This window comes from Sander lucioperca, chromosome 22 (assembly GCF_008315115.2).
Source record: "Sander lucioperca isolate FBNREF2018 chromosome 22, SLUC_FBN_1.2, whole genome shotgun sequence".
Classification (NCBI taxonomy): Eukaryota; Metazoa; Chordata; class Actinopteri; order Perciformes; family Percidae; genus Sander; species Sander lucioperca.
In genome coordinates this window covers 4769984-4790165 of record NC_050194.1, presented here as the reverse complement: position 1 = coordinate 4790165, position 20182 = coordinate 4769984, and the positions used below count along the sequence as shown (strand labels likewise).

At 40.9% G+C, this 20182-nt stretch overlaps 2 protein-coding genes and 1 long non-coding RNA gene across 3 annotated transcripts in view; 1 reads left to right on the top strand and 2 right to left on the bottom strand.

Annotated features, from left to right (window-relative positions):
- The first annotated feature begins 3551 nt into the window (after positions 1–3551).
- Positions 3552–7631, top strand: LOC116061138 (D(5)-like dopamine receptor). The gene is made up of 2 exons (XM_031315067.2): positions 3552–4100; positions 6619–7631. Exons 1-2 carry the CDS (start codon positions 3655–3657, stop codon positions 7544–7546), a joined length of 1374 nt encoding a protein of 457 aa, XP_031170927.1. The 5' UTR covers positions 3552–3654; the 3' UTR covers positions 7547–7631.
- A 3751-nt stretch (positions 7632–11382) lies between these two features.
- On the bottom strand, positions 11383–12904 carry LOC116061139. Its single transcript, XR_004107657.2, has 2 exons — positions 12521–12904; positions 11383–11465 (listed from the first exon to the last, which is right to left on the bottom strand). It is a non-coding gene; the product is annotated as an uncharacterized LOC116061139 (long non-coding RNA).
- A 124-nt stretch (positions 12905–13028) lies between these two features.
- Positions 13029–20182, bottom strand: part of LOC116061136 (collagen alpha-1(I) chain-like) — a 34162-nt gene continuing 27008 nt past the window's right edge. Inside the window, exons 21-26 of the mRNA XM_035997281.1 lie at positions 19198–19266; positions 18495–18647; positions 18144–18212; positions 16328–16402; positions 15972–16040; positions 13029–13318 (exon numbers count right to left, since the gene is read on the bottom strand). Of these exons, the coding sequence (XP_035853174.1) occupies positions 13044–13318; positions 15972–16040; positions 16328–16402; positions 18144–18212; positions 18495–18647; positions 19198–19266 (710 nt within the window). The 3' untranslated portion in view covers positions 13029–13043. The remainder of the gene's footprint in view (positions 13319–15971; positions 16041–16327; positions 16403–18143; positions 18213–18494; positions 18648–19197; positions 19267–20182) is intronic.

The window sequence follows — 20182 nt, the reverse complement described above, 5'->3', positions numbered from 1 at the left end:
TACCCCATAGTCTGGGTTAGTTGTACCATACTCTGGAGGGAAATTAGGATCATGACAAAAACTTGATATTGAAACTTTTATGCAACACTTAAATTACTTAATATTTGTGTGTGTGTGTGTGTGTGTGTGTGTGTGAGGCCGTCTTTTCCAAGACTGAAATAAATTAAAAAAACACAAACCAGGGCTTTAAAATGAACATTTTTGATCACCAGCCTATAGGCTAAGGTCAGGGGTGTCAAACATACGGCCCATGGGCCAGAACCGGCCGGAATAAAAGGTCCAATCAGGCACCACTGGATGAATTTGCAAAGTGGGAAATTTGCAGGGAAGAAGTTAATTCCAATTCCAAATTTACCATCTTTTTACCGTAAATTTATGACTTTAATCTTAGAAATTAGAGTTAGTTAGTCTTAAGAGTTTTTTCCTCTGAATATTACCCCTCTCTCGCGGGTCCGTAACATTATTTCTTTTCCTACGACGGCCTTTAGAACGCTGTCGTAGCAGAAGCAACTATCGTTTGATGACATCAAGCTCACAAGAAACTCTGCTGCAGATAAAGTTTCTGGTCTGGCCCACTTGAGATCAGATTAGGGGGGACGTGGCCCATGAACTAATTTGAGTTTGACACCCTATAGGCTAAGGTAAACAACGTAACAAAAACGTGTAGACAACATGTCAGAAACGTAAATCTGTGACGTAACGATGGACGGATTCATAACGTTGTATGATTACTTTCGGCCAACGTAGGTTACTATATTACCTTCTCAACTGTAACGTCCTTAGAACGTACTTGTGACGTACACACAACGTTTTTTAACATCGCAGCGACGGTTTCCCGGTCTTACGTTTTTACGTTAATATAACATCAATTTGATACGTAATGCAGATGTTATGAGACCAAGAGGAGACTTTATTAGTACGTTGCCAGAGTCGCCACAACCACATTTTGTTAGTAGGGTTGGTGGTGGTTAGTAGATTTTTAAAGTTACCAGCCAATCAGATTTTCCACTAGCCAAATTGTTTCCAAGGAAAATAAACTGGATTGTGATTATGCCACTGTTTACATTCAAGCATCCATATTTCTTTAAATAGTTTGTATTTGGGGTTGATGGCAGATACATTGAAGTCTTCTCCGGTTTCAGAGTAGCTTGTAACCGATACCGCACATGCTCGGCACGTAGCTGACGGTTATACGAAACGTAACAACAAAGCGCTCACGGGAAATGTAGGTACTACTACTAGTTACATTACGTTTCCAAACACACACACACACACACACACACACACACACACACACACACACACACACACACACACACTGTAAACCTTTGATGTAAATTTACAGCTAAAATCTCACAGTATCTTTCTGTTTTAATGTTATACAGGATAATGCTGTAAATGGCAATGCATTCTGGGAGAAAATTATGATAGTACAGCATCTGCGAATGTTACAGCATACAGGTATTTACTGTTAATACCAATGCATCTTGGCAAAATAAAGGTAAAGGTGGGAATTAAACTACAGCTGGTATCTTACTGTAAATTCAAATAATAGAGTAAGGAACTGTAACTGTCTATTTACAGTAAAATACCTTAAACTTTAAAAACAGTATGCTAACTGTAAATAAACAGTAGTTTACTGGCGAAGCTGCTGCCCGTATATTACTGTAAATTTATGGTGAAAACTTTTACAGTGCACAAAACCGCTCAAATTTCTTGCAACAACTAACCCAGACTCTTGTCGTCTTTTCGCCATCATTTCGTTGCATCTTTGTCGCCTTTTTGTTGCCTTTTTTTTGTCTTTTCGCAGCATTTTCGCCTCATTTTTGCCGCCTTTTCGCCACCTTTTGGTTGTCTTTTCTGCCTTTTGGTTGTCTTTTCGCCGCAACTAACTCAGACTCTTGTTGCAACTAACCCAGACTCTTGTTGCAACTAACTCAGACTCTTGTTGCAACAATTAACTCAGACTCTTGTTGCAACTAACTCAGACTCTTGTTGCAACAAATAACTCAGACTCTTGTTGCAACTAACTCAGACTCTTGTTGCAACAACTAACCCAGACTATTGTTGAAACAACTAACTCAGACTATTGTTGCAACAACTAACTCAGACTATTGAAACAACTAACTCAGACTATTGTTGAAACAATTAACTCAGACTATTGTTGCAACAACTAACTCAGACTATTGTTGCAACTAACTCAGACTATTGTTGCAACAACTAACTCAGACTATTGTTGCAACAACTAACCCAGACTATTGTTGCAATTTACCCAGACTATTGTTGCAACTTACCCAGATTATTGTTGCAACTTACCCAGACTCTTGTTGCAATTTACCCAGACTATTGTTGCAACAACTAACTCAGGCTATTGTTGCAACTAACTCAGACTCTTGTTGCAACAACTAACTCAGACTCTTGTTGCAACAACTAACTCAGACTATTGTTGCAACAACTAACTCAGACTCTTGTTTGCAACAACTAACTCAGACTATTGTTGCAACAACTAACTCAGACTATTGTTGCAACTAACTCAGACTATTGTTGCAACAACTAACCTAGACTATTGTTGCAACTTACCCAGACTATTGTTGCAACTAACCCAGACTATTATTGCAACTAACCCAGACTATTATTGCAACTAACCCAGACTATTATTGCAACTAACCCAGACTATTGTTGCAATTTACCCAGACTATTGTTGCAACTAACCCAGACTATTGTTGCAACTAACCCAGATTATTGTTGCCATGAACTAGCTAACAGCTAAAACATTAGCACTAACAACCTGCATGAAGGATATCTACATAGACACACATTACACATTATATCAGAAACTTGTTCTGTCAACCATTCCCGTTCTCCCTTATGTTTCCTTTAACCTTAATCAATGTTGGAAGAAGTATTCAGATCCTTTACTGCAGTGAAAGTACTAATACCACACTGTAAAAAAATACTCTGTTACAAGTTACTTAAAAGTCTGTAAGTATCATCAGGAAAATGTAGTTAAAGTATTAAAAGTAATTAAAAATCCTCCCATTTTATTAATGTAGTGGAGTAAAAAGTACAATATTTCTCTCTGAAATGTAGAGGAGTAGAAGTAGAAAGTGGCATGAAGAGAAAAGACTCAAGTAAAGTAAAAGCATCTCAATATTTGGACTTATGTACAGTACTGGAGTAAATGTACTTAGTTTTTACCTAAAATGTCCAACGCGCTTTCTAAGCGACAGTAAAAGGGGCTAAAAAAGGGGAGCATCAGTCACTCAGAAATGTAAGTAATGCTTCCTTTAACGTTAACCTAAACTATCGAAACTTCAGCGTCCATGGAGCGTAAAGTCTAAAAGTAAAGGCTAGCTGTTTATGGGCAATAAAAACCAGAATGCATTTTCACAAATAGTAAAAAAGCTTGTTCACAGCGTCAGTAAAGAGCAGAAAAGAAACGAGCGTCAGACGCTTAGAAACAGGGACGTGCACAGACATTTTAGGGGGCTCAGGTGAAAAAAATGAAGTCTAATTACCTGATATCTTGATGTCTTATGTTTGACAGAGAAGCTGTGCGCAAACAGTAATATTCACTTATGTCTATGTGTGCAGAAATGTAAGTTATGTTTCCTGTAACGTTAACCTTAACTGCGAATCGAAACTTCAGCGTCCATGGAGAGTGATGAGAGTGACAACCAGGATCCCCAGCGGCCGGTGGTGGTCACAGCGGGAGCGGACAGCTCCGGGCCGGGCGGCGGTCTCAGCAGCCTCCGCGCACTCACCGGCTGCGTCCTGTGCGTCCTGATCGTCTCCACCCTTCTGGGTAACACTCTGGTGTGCGCCGCGGTGATTAAATTCCGCCACCTGCGCTCCAAAGTCACCAACTCCTTCGTGATCTCTCTGGCGGTGTCCGACCTGTTCGTGGCCGTGCTCGTGATGCCCTGGAGGGCTGTCTCCGAGGTCGCAGGCGTCTGGCTCTTCGGACGCTTCTGCGACACGTGGGTGGCCTTCGACATCATGTGCTCCACCGCGTCCATCCTCAACCTGTGCATCATCAGCATGGACCGCTACTGGGCCATCTCCAGCCCCTTCAAGTACGAGCGCAAAATGACGCGCAGGTTTGTCTTTGTCATTTTATTTTAATGGATGAAATGAAAAAGAAGAATTATAGGCCCTACAATAGTGCTGTCAAACGATTAAAATATTTAATCGTGATTAATCGCATTAATGTCATAGTTAACTCGCAAGTAATCACAATTAATTGCATTAAATGTCCCTTGATTTCTTTTTGTCCCATTATTTTTTCTCATTTTAATGCTCTTATCAACATGGAAAAGTGGATTGGCCTGGCTTTGTGCTTTTGTCGCCCGGCTTTGACGAGGGGGCGGAGAATTTGTATCAGCTGTGTGCTTGGCCATCAGCTGTGTGCTTGGCCGTCAGCTGTGTGCTTGGCCATCAGCTGTGTGCTTGGACATCAGCTGTGTGCTTGGACATCAGCTGTGTGCTTGGACATCAGCTGTGTGCTTGGCCATCAGCTGTGTGCTTGGCCGTCAGCTGTGTGCTTGGCCATCAGCTGTGTGCTTGGTCATCAGCTGTGTGCTTGGTCATCAGCTGTGTGATTGGCCATCAGCTGTGTGCTTGGTCATCAGCTGTGAGCTTGGCCATCAGCTGTGTGCTTGGACATCAGCTGTGTGCTTGGCCATCAAGTGGTATTTCAGACTGGACGTGCTGCGATGATAGCTCAGTTCACAACGACCAAACACACAGATCACGTTTGTCTTGTCAATGGAACCATTTGGCAACTTTTTAAAAGTAAACTTTCCATTCAGAATCGTATTGGCATCCATTTCGGCGTCTCGCGCTCGCCATCCACTCAAAACGTAACGTTAGCCTACTAGCTACTCTTTGGCCGGCTCGCAAGCCCAAACAAGTGTGTGCGGCGTGCCTGTTGCTTAGTTTCCGGTCTAGCTAGATCCGGTGTGGTGTTGTAGTTTTTCTAACATTATTAGTTGTTGCAACAGCATGTAAAAAAGAACGTTAATCTTGCGCTAAAAAAATGTACGGTGTTAAAATGGGTTTGCGATAACGCTGTTAATAATGTGTTTAACTGACAGCACTACCCTACAGTAACATTAAAAAAACAGGGGCGGAGCAGAGGGGGTGGCTTCTGGGGCTCCAGCCCTGAAGGTTTTCTCAAAAGCGCAGAATGTTTTAGACAAACTTTTGCGTCTTTAAAGGCTATGACACACCAACCCGACGGCCGACAGTAAAGGCAGTCAGACTGATCAGTCGGCTCCCGTCTCTCAAAAAAGTGCCTCAGAACTAGGGTTGGGTACCGAAACGCAGTGCAAATAGGGCACCGGTTCTGACGTAAACGGTAGTAACGAGACCGAATAAGAACAAAAATTTTGGTTCCTCATTTTGGTGCCTGACTTTTCTTTTCTTTTCTGACTTTCTTTCTTTTTTTTTTTTTTTTTTTTTGCTGACAGCTTACGTTAAGCGGTGTGATTATTATTATTACTATGATTAATGAAGACACTAAGTACAACCCTTTTGAACCATGCGCCCGTCGCACAGACCCTTTTTTCTGCCGTCAAACTAGCAAAAGTGGATTCTTACACGCCCTAAACACACCTGTGCCAGGCGATTCATGCTGTGCGCTCAGATTGTTAAAATAGGGCCCTATGTGTCTAAAGCTAACCAAACTGGGACCGTCTCACAACGTTAACGACGTGTTTAAAACAGCGACCATTACCTTCTCTGGTTTAGCTATGAGGACTTAAAACGCTCCGATGGGTCGTATTAGAGGGGAGGAACAAACTACTGATATTGCTGTATGGTTTGGAGGACTTATTGGATCTGAGTTAAAATGAATTTGTGAAGGGAACGGGAAGTGAATTATTACAGAATTGAAACACAAACGTACCTATGTTAAGTTTATTGATGTCAAATGTTTTATTTTTTTTTTTATTAACCTTTATTTTACCAGGAAATAATCCCATTGAGATTCAGAATCTCTTTTTCAAGGGAGTCCTGGCCAAGACAGCGGTATAATAGTTCCATATTTAAAATATACAGTAAAAAACAGACAGCATAAAACAGAAAAAGACAGTTGGCAATTTAACATCATCTCAACATAGTCACCAGCAGCGCTCAGTAACAGCACATGTGCGTTTAGTACTCAAATAGTCCGTTATCCTAATTTTAAACTGTGTCATTGTTGGTAGGTAGTCTAATTTAAGATGATTCTGCAATTTATACCAGGATGAGGGTGCAAAAACTTTAAAGGCACTATCACTGAAGACAGTTCGCGTTCGGGGAATGTTATACATGATTGGCCCATATGATCGAAGATTACATGTCCTGGGGGTGACTTTAGGAGTCAGGAGAGAACGTAAGTAAAGAGGCAGTTTACACAGTATGGCCTTAAAAAGAAAAATATACCAATGCTCCAACCTGCGATTGTGCAAAAAAGGCCAACCAACGCTCTCACACAAGCTACAGTGATGAGTACGAAACCTAGAATTAATTACAAATCTTAGTGCTGCATGGTATACTGAGTCCAGCATTTTCAGAGAAGATTGATTTGTATGCATGTATAAAATATATGTATAAAATGTGTTTAATAACTCCCAGGTTCGCCTTTCTGATGATCGGTGTCGCCTGGACGCTCTCCATCCTCATCTCCTTCATCCCCGTGCAGCTCAACTGGCACCGCGCGAACGCTGACAACTCCACGACGGACAACCCGGATGACTGCAACGCCAGCCTGAACCGGACCTACGCCATCTCCTCGTCCCTCATAAGCTTCTACATTCCCGTGGTGATAATGGTGGGGACTTACACGCGTATTTTCCGCATCGCGCAAACCCAAATCAGACGGATCTCGTCTTTGGAGCGGGCGGCAGGGCCCCGTGCGCAAAACCATCGTCACCGCGCATCAACGCACGACGAAAGCTCGCTGAAAACGTCCTTTAAGAGAGAAACGAAAGTCTTAAAGACTCTGTCCATCATCATGGGAGTGTTTGTGTTCTGCTGGCTGCCGTTTTTTGTGCTGAACTGCGTGGTGCCGTTCTGCGACCTGGACACGCTCGGCGAGCCGCCTTGCGTCAGCGACACCACCTTCAGCATCTTCGTGTGGTTCGGCTGGGCCAACTCATCGCTGAACCCTGTCATTTATGCCTTCAACGCCGACTTCAGGAAGGCCTTCTCCACCATCCTGGGCTGTAACAAGTACTGCTCCAGCTCCACGGTGGAGGCCGTGGACTTCAGCAACGAGCTGGTGTCTTATCACCACGACACAACCATGCAGAAGGAAGTCTGCGCCATGCCGGGCGCCGGAGCGCAGAGAATCCTGCAGCTGCCTCACACAGATGGAGATCTGGGGCAGAACATTGACAGAGTTTCTGTCATTTCGGACGATTCCCGCAACCACAGCAACTTACTGCTGCCTGCGATTCTGCAGTATGAGTGCGAGGCGGAAATTTCTTTAGACATGTTGCCCTTTAACTCCTCCGGACCCGTCGACTGTTATAATATCCCGGGTCAAATCCAGGACCTGTGAGCAACCCTGAACAATAAAAACTCAACATTTCCTGCATGATGCAGAGTCCCCTGCACAGTTTCCATTAGAGCTGCAACAAATAATTGCCAACTATTTTGATAATCTATTCATATTTGAAGTCAATTTTGAAGCAAAATTGGCAGAAAATGCAGAAAACTTTTTTTGTTTTATATCTGTTTAAACCAGTGTTTCTCAAATGGGGGTACGTGTCCCCCTAGGGGTACTCTGGAGGACTGCAGGGGGTACGTGTCCCCCTAGAGGTACTCTGGAGGACTGCAGGGGGTACGTGAGATATTTAACAAAATGTTTAATAGTTACAAGGCTGTTGTCCAGAACATTGTTCCTCTTTATGTAGACTTTTTTTTCCTACCAAAAATGTGACATGTGTATCGCCTTCTTTGGACCTATTCTATCCTTCCTTCCTTCTACTTTTTACAAGTTTCTCGCTTTTTTCGAAGTTATGTCACTGTTTTTGAAGTTTTTGATAATATTTTGACCTATTGTTGCCTTCCTTACTTCCTTCTTTCTATCATCTTTTTCCAAGTTTTTCTCTTTTTTACAGTATTTGTAATACTCCTTTTCATTTAAATGTTTTTTTCAGTTACAAGGCTGTAGTTTATTAAATCTATCGCTGACATACAGCGCTGTACTGTTCCTCTTTATATAGACTTTTTTTCTACCAAAATGATTAGCGCTGGTCAGAGGGTACTTGGCTTAAAGAATCAATTCAAAAGGGGTACATAATTAAAAACAGTTTGAGAACCACTGGTTTAAACTGACTATTTGGGGTTTTTGGACAAAACAAGACATTTAAAAACATCCCCCTGGGCTTTGAAAAAGTGGGATGGACATTTTTTCATAGTTTTCTGACGTTTTAGAGATCAAACGATAATGTGATTAATCGAGAAAAGAATTAGTTAAATAAATAGTTGCAGCCATAGTTTCTACATCATGCCAGGGAGGAAAGTGTTTTTGTGCGGATATAACCAAAGTATTATGTTATTATGTATTATGTAAAATTCAGTAAAACCTGAAACATCTTTGGATCCTTCAGATTCATGTTGGGGGCCTCTCTTTGGGTCTTGATCCCTAGGTTGGAAACCACTGATCTAACATATCTATATTTTCACAAACAGCAGACTGGACTCTGTCTACAGAGATACATCATGAGTTGTTGGTCATTTTATATTTGCTAAACAATCTATTTTGTGTTGTTTTCATGTCATGATGCATATTATAACTTTATTTAAAACTTATAAAAGTTGTGTTTCTGTCACAAATCAAATATATTACTGTTGATATGATAAGAGACGTTTCAATAATATTTGCGTGAATAAAAACTTAAGTTCTGGATTCTTTACATTGTTGGTAGTTCATAATCTTTTGCAAAGTGATCTTAATGCCTTAATTAAAAAAATGAAATGAAATTTTGAAAGGCCAGTTATATCATGCATCCAGGATACTATGCATCCTGATAAAGTTCCCTTGGTCCCCACATCATCACATACCCTTCACCATACCCCCACATCATCACATACCCTTCACCATACCCCCACATCATCACATACCCTTCACCATACCCCCACATCATCACATACCCTTCACCATACCCCCACATCATCACATACCCTTCACCATACCCCCCATCATCACATACCCTTCACCATACCTAGAGATTGGCATGGGGTACTTACATGTGGGGCTATTTTAATTCCAAAGGCCAAGGGAACTTCATCAGGATGCATAGTATCCTGGATCCATGAAATAACTGGCCTTTCGAAATAAAAGTCTGCCTGCCTCTATGGGAATTTAACATAGGGGTGTACTGACTTATGCCCCCTGTATTTTAAGGAAGAACATTTATTTATTTACGATACATTATTCATTCACAAAGAAAATTGGTGTCCTTAAAGATTGGATTTTTCCTCATTTTTTTAATTAAGGCATTAAGATCAATTTCCAAAAGATGATTTTTTTATTCCTCTTTTTAGTCAACTTTAGCATGGGTGTCCTAATGTTTTCACATGACTGTAGCAGCTTTTAGACATGTTTCTGTGTTTGCTAGCAGACAGAATTGACGAGGAGGAAACCTTCACACAATACAAGTCAACGGAGAGCGGAGAGATGTTTTCCGCCTCCGGTGGGGGCGGGACTTAACCCTCATGTTGTCCTCGGGTCAAATTTGACCCGTTCTCAAAGCTTCTATATCAGAAATATGGGTTTCTTTTTAACCAAATTTCTCAAAGAAATTAAGTACAATTGCAAGTACTCAATTACTACTTTCATTGAATTGTGGGTATTCAATTTTATTGCATTTGAAAAAATTGAAATGGTTTCAAAACCTGACTAAACTTTGACATCCACACGTCTGTGATTCTCCACCAACATATATTCCTCTAATATTAGTCAAAATCATTCATCATTTCAAAATCAGGTATAATCTCCTATAAATACATGTAAAACTATTGGTAATAAGTTGGTGTTAGTGAAAAATGGCATCGAAAACGTGGAAAAAAAAATGACAGAAACATTGAAAAAAGTGTGAGAAAAAGTGTCAAAAATATTTTTAAAAACGGTCAAAATAAAGTGTTAATTTTGACCCAAAAGGACAACAAGTGCATGGTCGACCAGAAGACAACACAAGGGTTAAATGTGCTCTGTCTCTATTTCTTACGCAGGAAATAAAGTCTAACCGTGGATTTCCACAGGATGCGGAACGTCTGCTGACCGGCTCCGCTGCGGAACGGCTGCGTGCTCCGCCGACCACGAGATCTCGCGAATTGATGTATGTTCGCGCGATATAACAAGATGTAAGTTTCTATAAACAGAACCAGAAAACCACCACCAGTTAGTTTCCATCCAGAGGAGTAGAGGGGAAACTACTCTGAGCTGTGTTTTCAAGGTGTAGTGCAGGAAATATGATCCGCCGTGAGCACGCTGGATTTTACTTTGAAAATTAACCGGATTTTTATTTTGTTTCTGTGCTCGACTTCCTGTCCCGCACTATCTGAATTGTGCTGAATTGCTGCGGAGCTCTCCGTCGTCCGTCAACAATAGAAGCTCTGGTATCTGCTCCGGAGGGCTGGGACCGCCGGAGCTGGGACGGAGTCGGGACGCAGACGTTCTGCAGTCAGTGGAAATACACACATTGAAACCTAATGACGTTCCGGAGACGTTCCGGAGACGTTCCACAGACGTTCCGCATCCAGTGGAAATTGCCGGTAACTCCTGCGCACAGTGTCTGACAGTCACACATGATTGTACAGTGTGTAACAACACACAGATTGGACTGGGTGACTGTCGGCGGCTGTAAAGTCCAGTTGTTTGAGTAATTAATTCAGTGATCGAGTGACATTTTGAACGTTTGTTTGATGTGAATGCCCGGGTCCTGCAGCACTCCCTGAACTGGCCTTTGATATGTTAAAAACAGCCGATAGAACAAGAAAACATTAGTTGATAACAATCACGTCATTAGTCTAAGTGCCTAATTGGTCCTTTGGGTAATTGCGAGCAGTTTTTGTTGGAGAGGTCGTTCATTGAGACTCAAATTAAACACAAAACTGAACAACAAGAGATGAGATGGACAAGTGTTTGTGCCCATTCTGATCGACCTATGTTGTGAAGGTCTAACAGTGAGTGTTTTCTGTTAAAATGTTTCCATCCAGATGTGTGGTTAGACTAAAAGTTGAATAAATAGATGTAACCTTACAATAGCCGAGGGCCCCTTTCAAACCAGGTAATAACTTGTGTTCTGTATCTGTTTACCAGATTGCATTTAAAACCCAAATGTAAATGGGTCTAGGTCACAAGACAATGGTAAATGACAAAGCACAAAGTTCTCATGGTCAGATTTTTTATTAATACTTTTGAAACGTGTAAACAGTTCCAGGAAGCTGAAGCTCTCAGTCACCAAGTTCACCTGCAAAACAAGGAAAAGGAGGTTAGTGATGATAAAAAAATATTTTAAAATAGGTAGCTAGAGATTGGTTCATAGCCGTTATAATAACTGCATGACAAAACCCAGAAACTAATAGCTGGTAACACGGCGAGAAGCCATTCCGTCTGCAAATTGCATCATGAAACAGAGCTGGTTTAAAAATCAGCCAAGTATCCCTTTAAGTGAATGCTATATTTAAAATATTTTTTACCTTGTGGACAGTGGTAAGGATGCCTCCTGGGCGACTTCCATTTGAGGTTTTTCAGGTATAACATGATTATTAATGCTTCTACTTGCCATAAGTGTATTTGTGTACGTTGGTTTAGTGTTCTGCCCCTTTAAAGTATGTGCGCGGTTGTTTTCAAGGTTACATTTTTTTTTTGCTGTGACTGTCCTTCCTTTGCTGTACCTGAAGTTGCTGCATTTTGGCTGCTGTCTGTAGATTCCTTCATGCACAACTCGTATTCTTCCGGATGTTTCCTACCAGATGTTGTAACAGCGGTGATGTTGTGTATAGTTTAGGGTCCTCACCACCACCAGACTAATCAGCATTGCAGACTGAACATGTAGCTGGACTTGAATGGTCTTCTTTTGACTGAAAGTTCTGCCCAACATCACTTTTTCTGCTCACGAGTTCCATTCTCACTTTCTCACAGCCTACTGCATTGAACGCTCCACCTACGTAAACACCTTCCCGTAATCAACGGCGCCGTCATTACAGCGACAGAAACCAAACCCTGTCAAAAAGCCCAATATTCGGCCAAATCCAAAGCCGAATCCTGGCTTCGGTGCATCCCTAACTATAACACAATAAAAAATAAATGAAAAAAATCTTATTGTGCGTCATAATACATACCTAGCCTTTGTTTGTATCTTTTTATTCATATTTTATCTTGTTTTTATTATTTATCTACTGTTGCTGCACTGATTGCCACCAACGCACCTTAGCTGTGATGGAATCACAACTTACCACGGCCTGTCTTGAGCTATTGTTTAATTATACAGTACGACAGCTTAAACTTCAGTTTGCTTTTTACCTGATTACATCTTGACTACCCATATTGGCATCTGTGGTGGAGTCCCGCCTGGTGGATTGGCGGGCTGTCCTCCTTTGGACCCAGTCACTGGTGGAGTCCCGCCTGGAGGATTGGCGGGCTGTCCTCCTTTGGACCCAGTCACTGGTGGAGTCCCGCCTGGTGGATTGTCGGGCTTGGAGGGAGAGGCTGGTACTTCAGGGTTTAATGGGATGTATGTACTGCGGGAAAATACTTGTTGTACACGCTTGTAGCTATTTCTGGTGCGGGTGATATAGGTTGGAAGCGGAAGCTGAGGCGGAATCGCACTCTCTGAATCAATTTGAGGAAAGCCAAACTCTGGGAACGAGAGGAAGGCAGTTGGAGGAAGGCATCCAAGAACAGGTCCAACATCACTGCCACCAGCGGCAGCTGTGATTTAATCAAAGACCAAGGAGATTAGTCTTCAGAGGAGTTGGGTGAAAAGTTAAAAGTAAAGAAGTAGAACTGAGTAGCAATACAGCTTGCCAATCAGAACCGTGTGGAATTATATGGTCTCAATGCCTTGAAGGTAAATGCTGAGCCTTTGGATAGTGAGACATGTTTTGATTTGTAAAATACGACTGTACACAGGAGAGCTTACGATAAAAAGATTGTTGGGAGACTTACCACCACATGGCATAGGGGGCATGTTGGCAGGTATAGAGCCACCACCTGGTTGGAAGTTTGGAGGATGGGCAGGTGGAGAAGCCTGGAAATGCACATTGCCTCGGGTCTCTTGGTCAAGATAAAGCCAGCCGGTGGCAGAAGTGCTCATTTGACCTAAAACCGAAGACAGATATGATTTGTGCAGGAGTGGTCTTGTGCTGGGCTACAAACCCCAATTCCACTGAAGTTGGGACGTTGTGTAAAATGTAAATAAAAACAGAATACAATGATTTGCAAATCATGTTCAACCTATATTCAATTGAATACACTACAAAGACAAGATATTTAATGTTCAAACTGATAAACTTAGTTTAAAAAAAAAAGATTTTTGCAAATATTTACTCATTTTGAATTTGATGAAAAAAGCTGGGACAGGGGCAACAAAAGAAAGTTGAGGAATGCTCAAAAGGTTATGATGTCATGATTGGGTGTAAAAGGAGCATCCCTAAAAGGCTCAGTTGTTCACAAGCAAGGATGGGGCGAGGTTCACTACTTTGTGAACAACTGCATGAGCAAATATACCTATCTGTGACGGTATGGGGGTGTGTTAGTGCCCATGGCATGGGTAACTTGCACAGCTGTGTCCTTAGGGATATCCAGTGGTGGAGGAAGTACTGAATCTCAGTACTTAATTAAAAGTACAAATAACTAGAGATATATTTACTTTAGTAAAAGTAAAAGTACAACAATGAAAACCCTACTTAAGTAAAAGTAGAAAGTACCTGATTTTAAATGTACTTTAAGTATTAAAAGTAAAAGTACTTGCATAAGGATTTATTCTATATTCTAATAATTAAAAAAAAAACAGTATGGGCTGTGGCATTTTAATTAAGTTAGTTTTAGGTTAATGTAATTTTGCTTACCATCTGTGGCCCAGTTCACATTCTGACTTACAATTCTGGTTATCTATCAGGGTGATCTGCAAGAAGCTCGACTTTGCATTATTTCCCACGGGACAGTGAACGCTGCACACATTTATCTAGCGAGAACACACGGGCTTGGACAACAAGTACGTGGCTTCACAGCTGAGGAGGACCGGGAGTGTTTTTAAGATAAATATACGGGTTGTATATTAACCCGATGTGAACGGATGCTTCACATATGACCAAGCAGAGTATTGGGAGCAGCAGCAGTACCGGGAGCGGTACGTGCCTGGCCAATAAACGCTATTGAAGGGCGGGTCTTGGTGTGGCCGTAGTGGGATTCGTAATATCGCGAGCGGCACCGGGAGCTGGAAGGCCGCTGCTGAAGGCTTCCCTGCAGACTGCAAACGTGTGACGGTCAGGAAGACGTTTTGGCACGGGGGAAAAACTGATCAGAAAATGTAACGGAACGTTGTAGAACTGTAGTGGAGTAGAAAGTATAGGTAATTGCTGCAAAACGTAACGAAGTAAAAGTCAAAAGTCTGCACTATTGATTGTACTTAAGTAAAGTACAGATACGTGAAAAATGTACTTAAGTACAGTAACGAAGTATTTGTACTTCATTACATTCCACCACTGGGGATATCCAATTAAGCAAAAAGACTGATACTGGCACAACAGCGCTTCTTGGCATATGGAATTCTCACTGCAAAGAAGCGTATCCTCTTATTCTGGAAAAAGAAAGAGGGACCAACACTGAGGATATGGCTCACGGAGATGATGGACACACTCCACCTTGAGAGGATCCTTAAGGACAAACTAAAAGTCTTTGAGAACATTTGGCAACCTTTGGAATCTTATCTTACAGGACAAGCAGTATCCTGATCGCCGTCCGGGGTCGGTTATTGCGGGTAGGGATTAGGGCCTGTCATTTGTTAGTTTTTTATTTTTATTTAGTTTTTTATTTATTTATCCTTATTTCCCTTCCTTATTTTTGTTGTTTGTACACTGTAAAAAAGAAGCACTGTAACATTTTTATTATTATTATTATTATGAAGCTTAATTTCAAAAATAAAGTTACAAAATTTTAACTTAATTTTTTAAATTAAGCTTCATAAAAAAAATCTTTTAAACAAGTTGCAATTATTAATTTCAGTGTTGCTATCTGGGAAGTGGGAGGGGGGAGGGAATGTACTTTGCCAAATCTACATTGTGTATTGTTTCCATACGTTGATATGTCAAGAAAACTATAAAAACAAAGTTTGGAAGAACAAAAAAAGGGTGGCGCATTATATGAAGCGCAAAGTACGACAACAGAGACCCCAGACTGTTGAGCAACTGAAGTTGTACATCAAGCAAGAATGGGAAAGAGTTCCACCTACACAGCTTCAACAATTAGTGTCCTCTGTTCCCAAATGCTTATTGGTTGTTGTTAAAAGAAAAGGTGATGTAACATAGTAGTAAACATGCCACTGCCCAAGATTTTATGGGATGTATTGTAGGCATCAAATTCAAAATGAATATTTGCAAAAAAAACAATAAAGTTTATCAGTTTGAACATTAAATATCTTGTCTTTGTAGTGCCTTCAACTGAATATAGGTTGAAAAGGATTTGCAAATCATGTTCTTATTTATGTTTTACACAACGACCTAACTTGATTGGAATTAGGGTTTGTATTGTTCAAGCTTCTGAACTTATCTTGCTGACCTCCATGTGTCAGTGTAGACAAGAAAAGAAGTAGAATTGAGTAACAATAAGGCTTGCTAATCACAAATCTCCAACCACATTGTCACAATGTCTTGAAGGTAAATGCTGAGTCTTTACATAGTAAGACATCTTTTGCTTTGACTGTACACAGGAGAGCTAAGAATGATAAATAAGAATGTTGGAAACCTAGCATTACCTGGTTCAGTGAGCTTTTTAAGATCCATTAACCAGTAACCGGTGTCATCTGTGAGACCGAGTGCTTGACCTGAAACCAAAGACAGATAAGATTAGTCCAAGAGGGTTCGAGTGTAAAGATACAATTCAACCTTCTAAAGTAATCATGATTAGCTTCATGAGCCAGTGCACACAAGTAAATTAGTAGAACTGAGCAGCAAATAAATCTTGCCAATCAGAACGTTGTGGAGTACGATTTTCTCAATGCCTTGAAGGCAAATGCTGAGTCTTTGGATAGTGAGACATACTGTATTTTGATTTGTAAAATAAGGCTGCACACAGGAGAGCTTATGATAAAAAGATTGTTGGGAGACTTACCACCACATGGCATAGAGGGCGTGTTAGCGTCTTGGTTAAAAAAAACCCAGCCGTTGGCAGAAGTGCTCTCTTGACCTAAAACAGAAGACAGATATGATTTGTGCAGGAGGGGTCGAGTGCTGGGCTACAAACTCAAATTCCACTGAAGTTGGGTCGTTGTGTAAAACGTAAATAAAAACAGAATACAATGATTTGCAAATCATGTTCAACCTATATTCAATTGAATACTCTACAAAGACAAGATATTTAATGTTCAAACTGATAAACTATTGTTTTTTGCAAATATTTACTCATTTTGAATTTGATGAAAAAAAGCTGGGAGAGGGGCAACAAAAGACTGGGAAAGTTGAGGAATGCTCAAAAGGTTACTTGGTCATGATTGGGTGTAAAAGGAGCATCCCTAAAAGGCTAAGTCGTTCAAAAGCAAGGATGGGGCGAGGTTCACCACTTTGTGAACAACTGCGTGAGCAAATAGTCCAACAGTTTAAAAACGATTCTCAATGTACTATTGTTAGGAATTTAGCGATTTCATCATCTACAGCCCATAATATTATCAAAATTATCCAGAGAATCTGGAGAAACTTCTGCACATAAGCGGCAAGTCCGAAAACCAACACTGAATGGCTGTGACCTTCGATCCCTCAGGTGGCACTGCATAAAAAACCAACATCAGTATGTAAAGGATATTACCACGTGGGCTCAGGAACACTTCGGAAAACCATTGCCAGTTAACACAGGTCGTCGTACATCTTCAAGTGCAAGTTAAAACTCTACCATGCAAAGCAAAGCCGTTTATCAACAACACCCAGAAATGCTGCCAGCTTCTCTGGGCCCGAGCTCATCAGAGATGGACTGACGCAAAGTGGAAAAGTGTGCTGTGGTCTGACAAGTCCATATTTCATATTGTTTTTGGAAATCATGGATGTCATGTCCTCTGGGCCAAGGAGGAAAAGAAAAAGGAAAATCCAGATTGTTACCAGCGCTAAGTTCAAAAGCCAGCATCTGTGACGGTATGGGGGTGTGTTAGTGCCCATGGCATGGGTAACTTGCACATTTGTGAAGGCACCATTAATACCAAAAAGGTTTTGGAGCAACATATGCTGCCAACCAAGCAAAGTCTTTGTTAGCGACGTTCCTGCTTATTTCAGCAAGACAATGCCAAGCCACATTCTGTATGTGTTACAACAGTGTGGCTTTGTAGTAACAGAGTGTGGGTACTAGACTGGTCTGCCTGCAGTCCAGACCTATCTCCCATTGAAAATGTGTGGCACATTATATGAAGCACAAAGTACGACAACGGAGACCCCAGACTGTTGAGCAACTGAAGTTGTACATCAAGCAAGAATGGGAAAGAGTTCCACCTACAAAGCTTCAACAATTAGTGTCCTTCGTTCCCTAATGCTTATTGGGTGTTTTTAAAAGAAAATGTGATGTAACATAGTAGTAAACATGCCACTGCCCAAGATTTTTTGGAACGTGTTGCAGGCATCAAATTCAAAATGAGTGAATATTTGCAAAAATCGGGAATTGCAAATCACTGTGTTTTTATTTATGTTTTACATAACGACCCAACTTGATTGGAATTGGGGTTTGTATTGTTCAAGCTTCTGAACTTATCTTGCTGACCTCCATGTGTCAGTGTAGACAAGAAAAGAAGTAGAACCGAGTAACAATAAGGCTTGCTAATCACAAATCTCCAACCACATTGTCGCAATGTCTTGAAGGCAAATGCTGAGTCTTTACATAGTAAGACATATTTTGCTTTGACTGTACACAGGAGAGTAAGAAAATAACAATGTTGGACACCTAGCACTACCTGGTTTAGGGAGCGTTTCGAGGGCCATTAACCAGTGACCGGTGTCGTCTGTGAGACCAAGTGCTTGACCTGAAAACAAAGACAGATAAGATTAGTCCAAGAGGGTTCGAGTGTAAAGATACAATTCAACCTTCTAAAGTAATCATGCTTAGCTTCATGAGCCAGTGCACACAAGTAAAGGAGTAAAACTGGGTAGCAAATAAATCTTGCCAATCAGAACGTTGTGGAGTATGATTTTCTCAATACCTTGAAGGCAAATGCTGAGTCTTTGGATAGTGAGACATATTTTGATTTGTAAAATAAGGCTGCACACAGGAGAGCTTATGATAAAAAGATTGTTGGGAAACTTACCACCACATGGCATAGGGGGCACGTTGGTAGATTTAGAGCCGCCAACCAGATTGAAGGTTGGAGGATGGGCAGGTGGAGAAACCTGGAAATGCAGATTGCCTTGGGTCTCTTGGTCAATAAAAAGCCAGCCGGTGACAGTAGTGCTCACTTGACCTAAAAACGAAGACAGATACAATTTGTATAGGAGGGGTCGAGCCATCAATTTTCGTAAAACCGCTCATATTCCTCGCATAAAAAAGTCTCAGAAGTGAATTTAGTGATGAAATAGCAGACAAACAATGTATAAAATTTCCGAGATCTGCACGATTTATTCAGAAGACTACCTGATCTCAGTTCAGTGGTGTAGCCTATGTAAATGTTGGGGTGTGACAAAGATAGAGACTAGAGCCAAATAAAGAGGAGCCACCAAGTTGACGTCAACTTGACGTCAACAAGTTGACAAGTCAACAAGTTGACGTCAACCAAGTTGACGTCAACTTGGTGGTTCATTGAGATTCGCCCGTTTTCAGCAGCCGTTTCAAATTGTGAGATTTGCAGAGGAAAGAGGTGTCAATGGGATTTTGAGGTTCTATGTATGTCCTAGTTACCCTCCAAACTGTCGTTATTCAACTATGACAAGGTAAAATCGGTTTTGCATTCTATCACCCCTTTAACTGTACACAGGAGAGCTAAGAAAATAAGAATGTTGGACACCTAGCCCTACCTGTTTCAGTGAGCTTTTTAAGATCCATTAACCAGTAACCGGTGTCATCTGTGAGACCGAGTGCTTGACCTGAAACCAAAGACAGATAAGATTAGTCCAAGAGGGTTGAGAGTGTAAAGATACAATTCAACCTTCTAAAGTAATCATGATTAGCTTCATGAGCCACTGGACACAAGTAAAGAAGTAGAACTGAGTAGCAAATAAAGCGATTGTAGTATGATTGTCTCAATGCCTTGAAGACAAATGCTGAGTCTTTGGATAGTGAGACATACTGTATTTTGATTTGTAAAATAAGGCTGCACACAGGAGAGGTTATGATAAAAAGATTGTTGGGAGACTTACCACCACATGGCATAGAGGGCATGTTAGTAGATTTAGAGCCGCCACCTGGTTGGAAGTTTGGAGGATGGGCAGGTGGAGAAGCCTCTATGTCAAGATAAAGCCAGCCGTTGGCAGAAGCGGTCTCTTGACCTAAAACAGAAGACAGATATGATTTGTGCAGGAGGGGTCGAGTGCTGGGCTATAAACTCCAATACCACTGACGTTGGGACATTGTGTAAAACGTAAATAAAAACAGAATACAATTATTTGCAAATCCTTTTCAACCTATATTCAATTGAATACAATACAAAGACAAGATATTTAATGTTCAAACTGATAAACTATTTTTTTTTGCAAATATTTACTCATTTTGAATTTCATGAAAAAAAGCTGGAACAGGGGCAACAAAAGACTGGGAAAGTTGAGGAATGCTCAAAAGGTTACTTGGTCATGATTGGGTAAAACAAATGTTAGATGTAATAGCAATTTCTGTACAGAAACAGAACATTTTATGTGTGTCGATTTTCCCACTTTTAACAGCTGAGTAAATAAAGAAACTGAAAAGGGAAAATTAGTCAATTATTCTCTTTTTTAACCAAGCAAAACATCTTTTGCATAAACATACCCTTATAGTCTTTGTTCCTCTACAGCAAATTATAATATA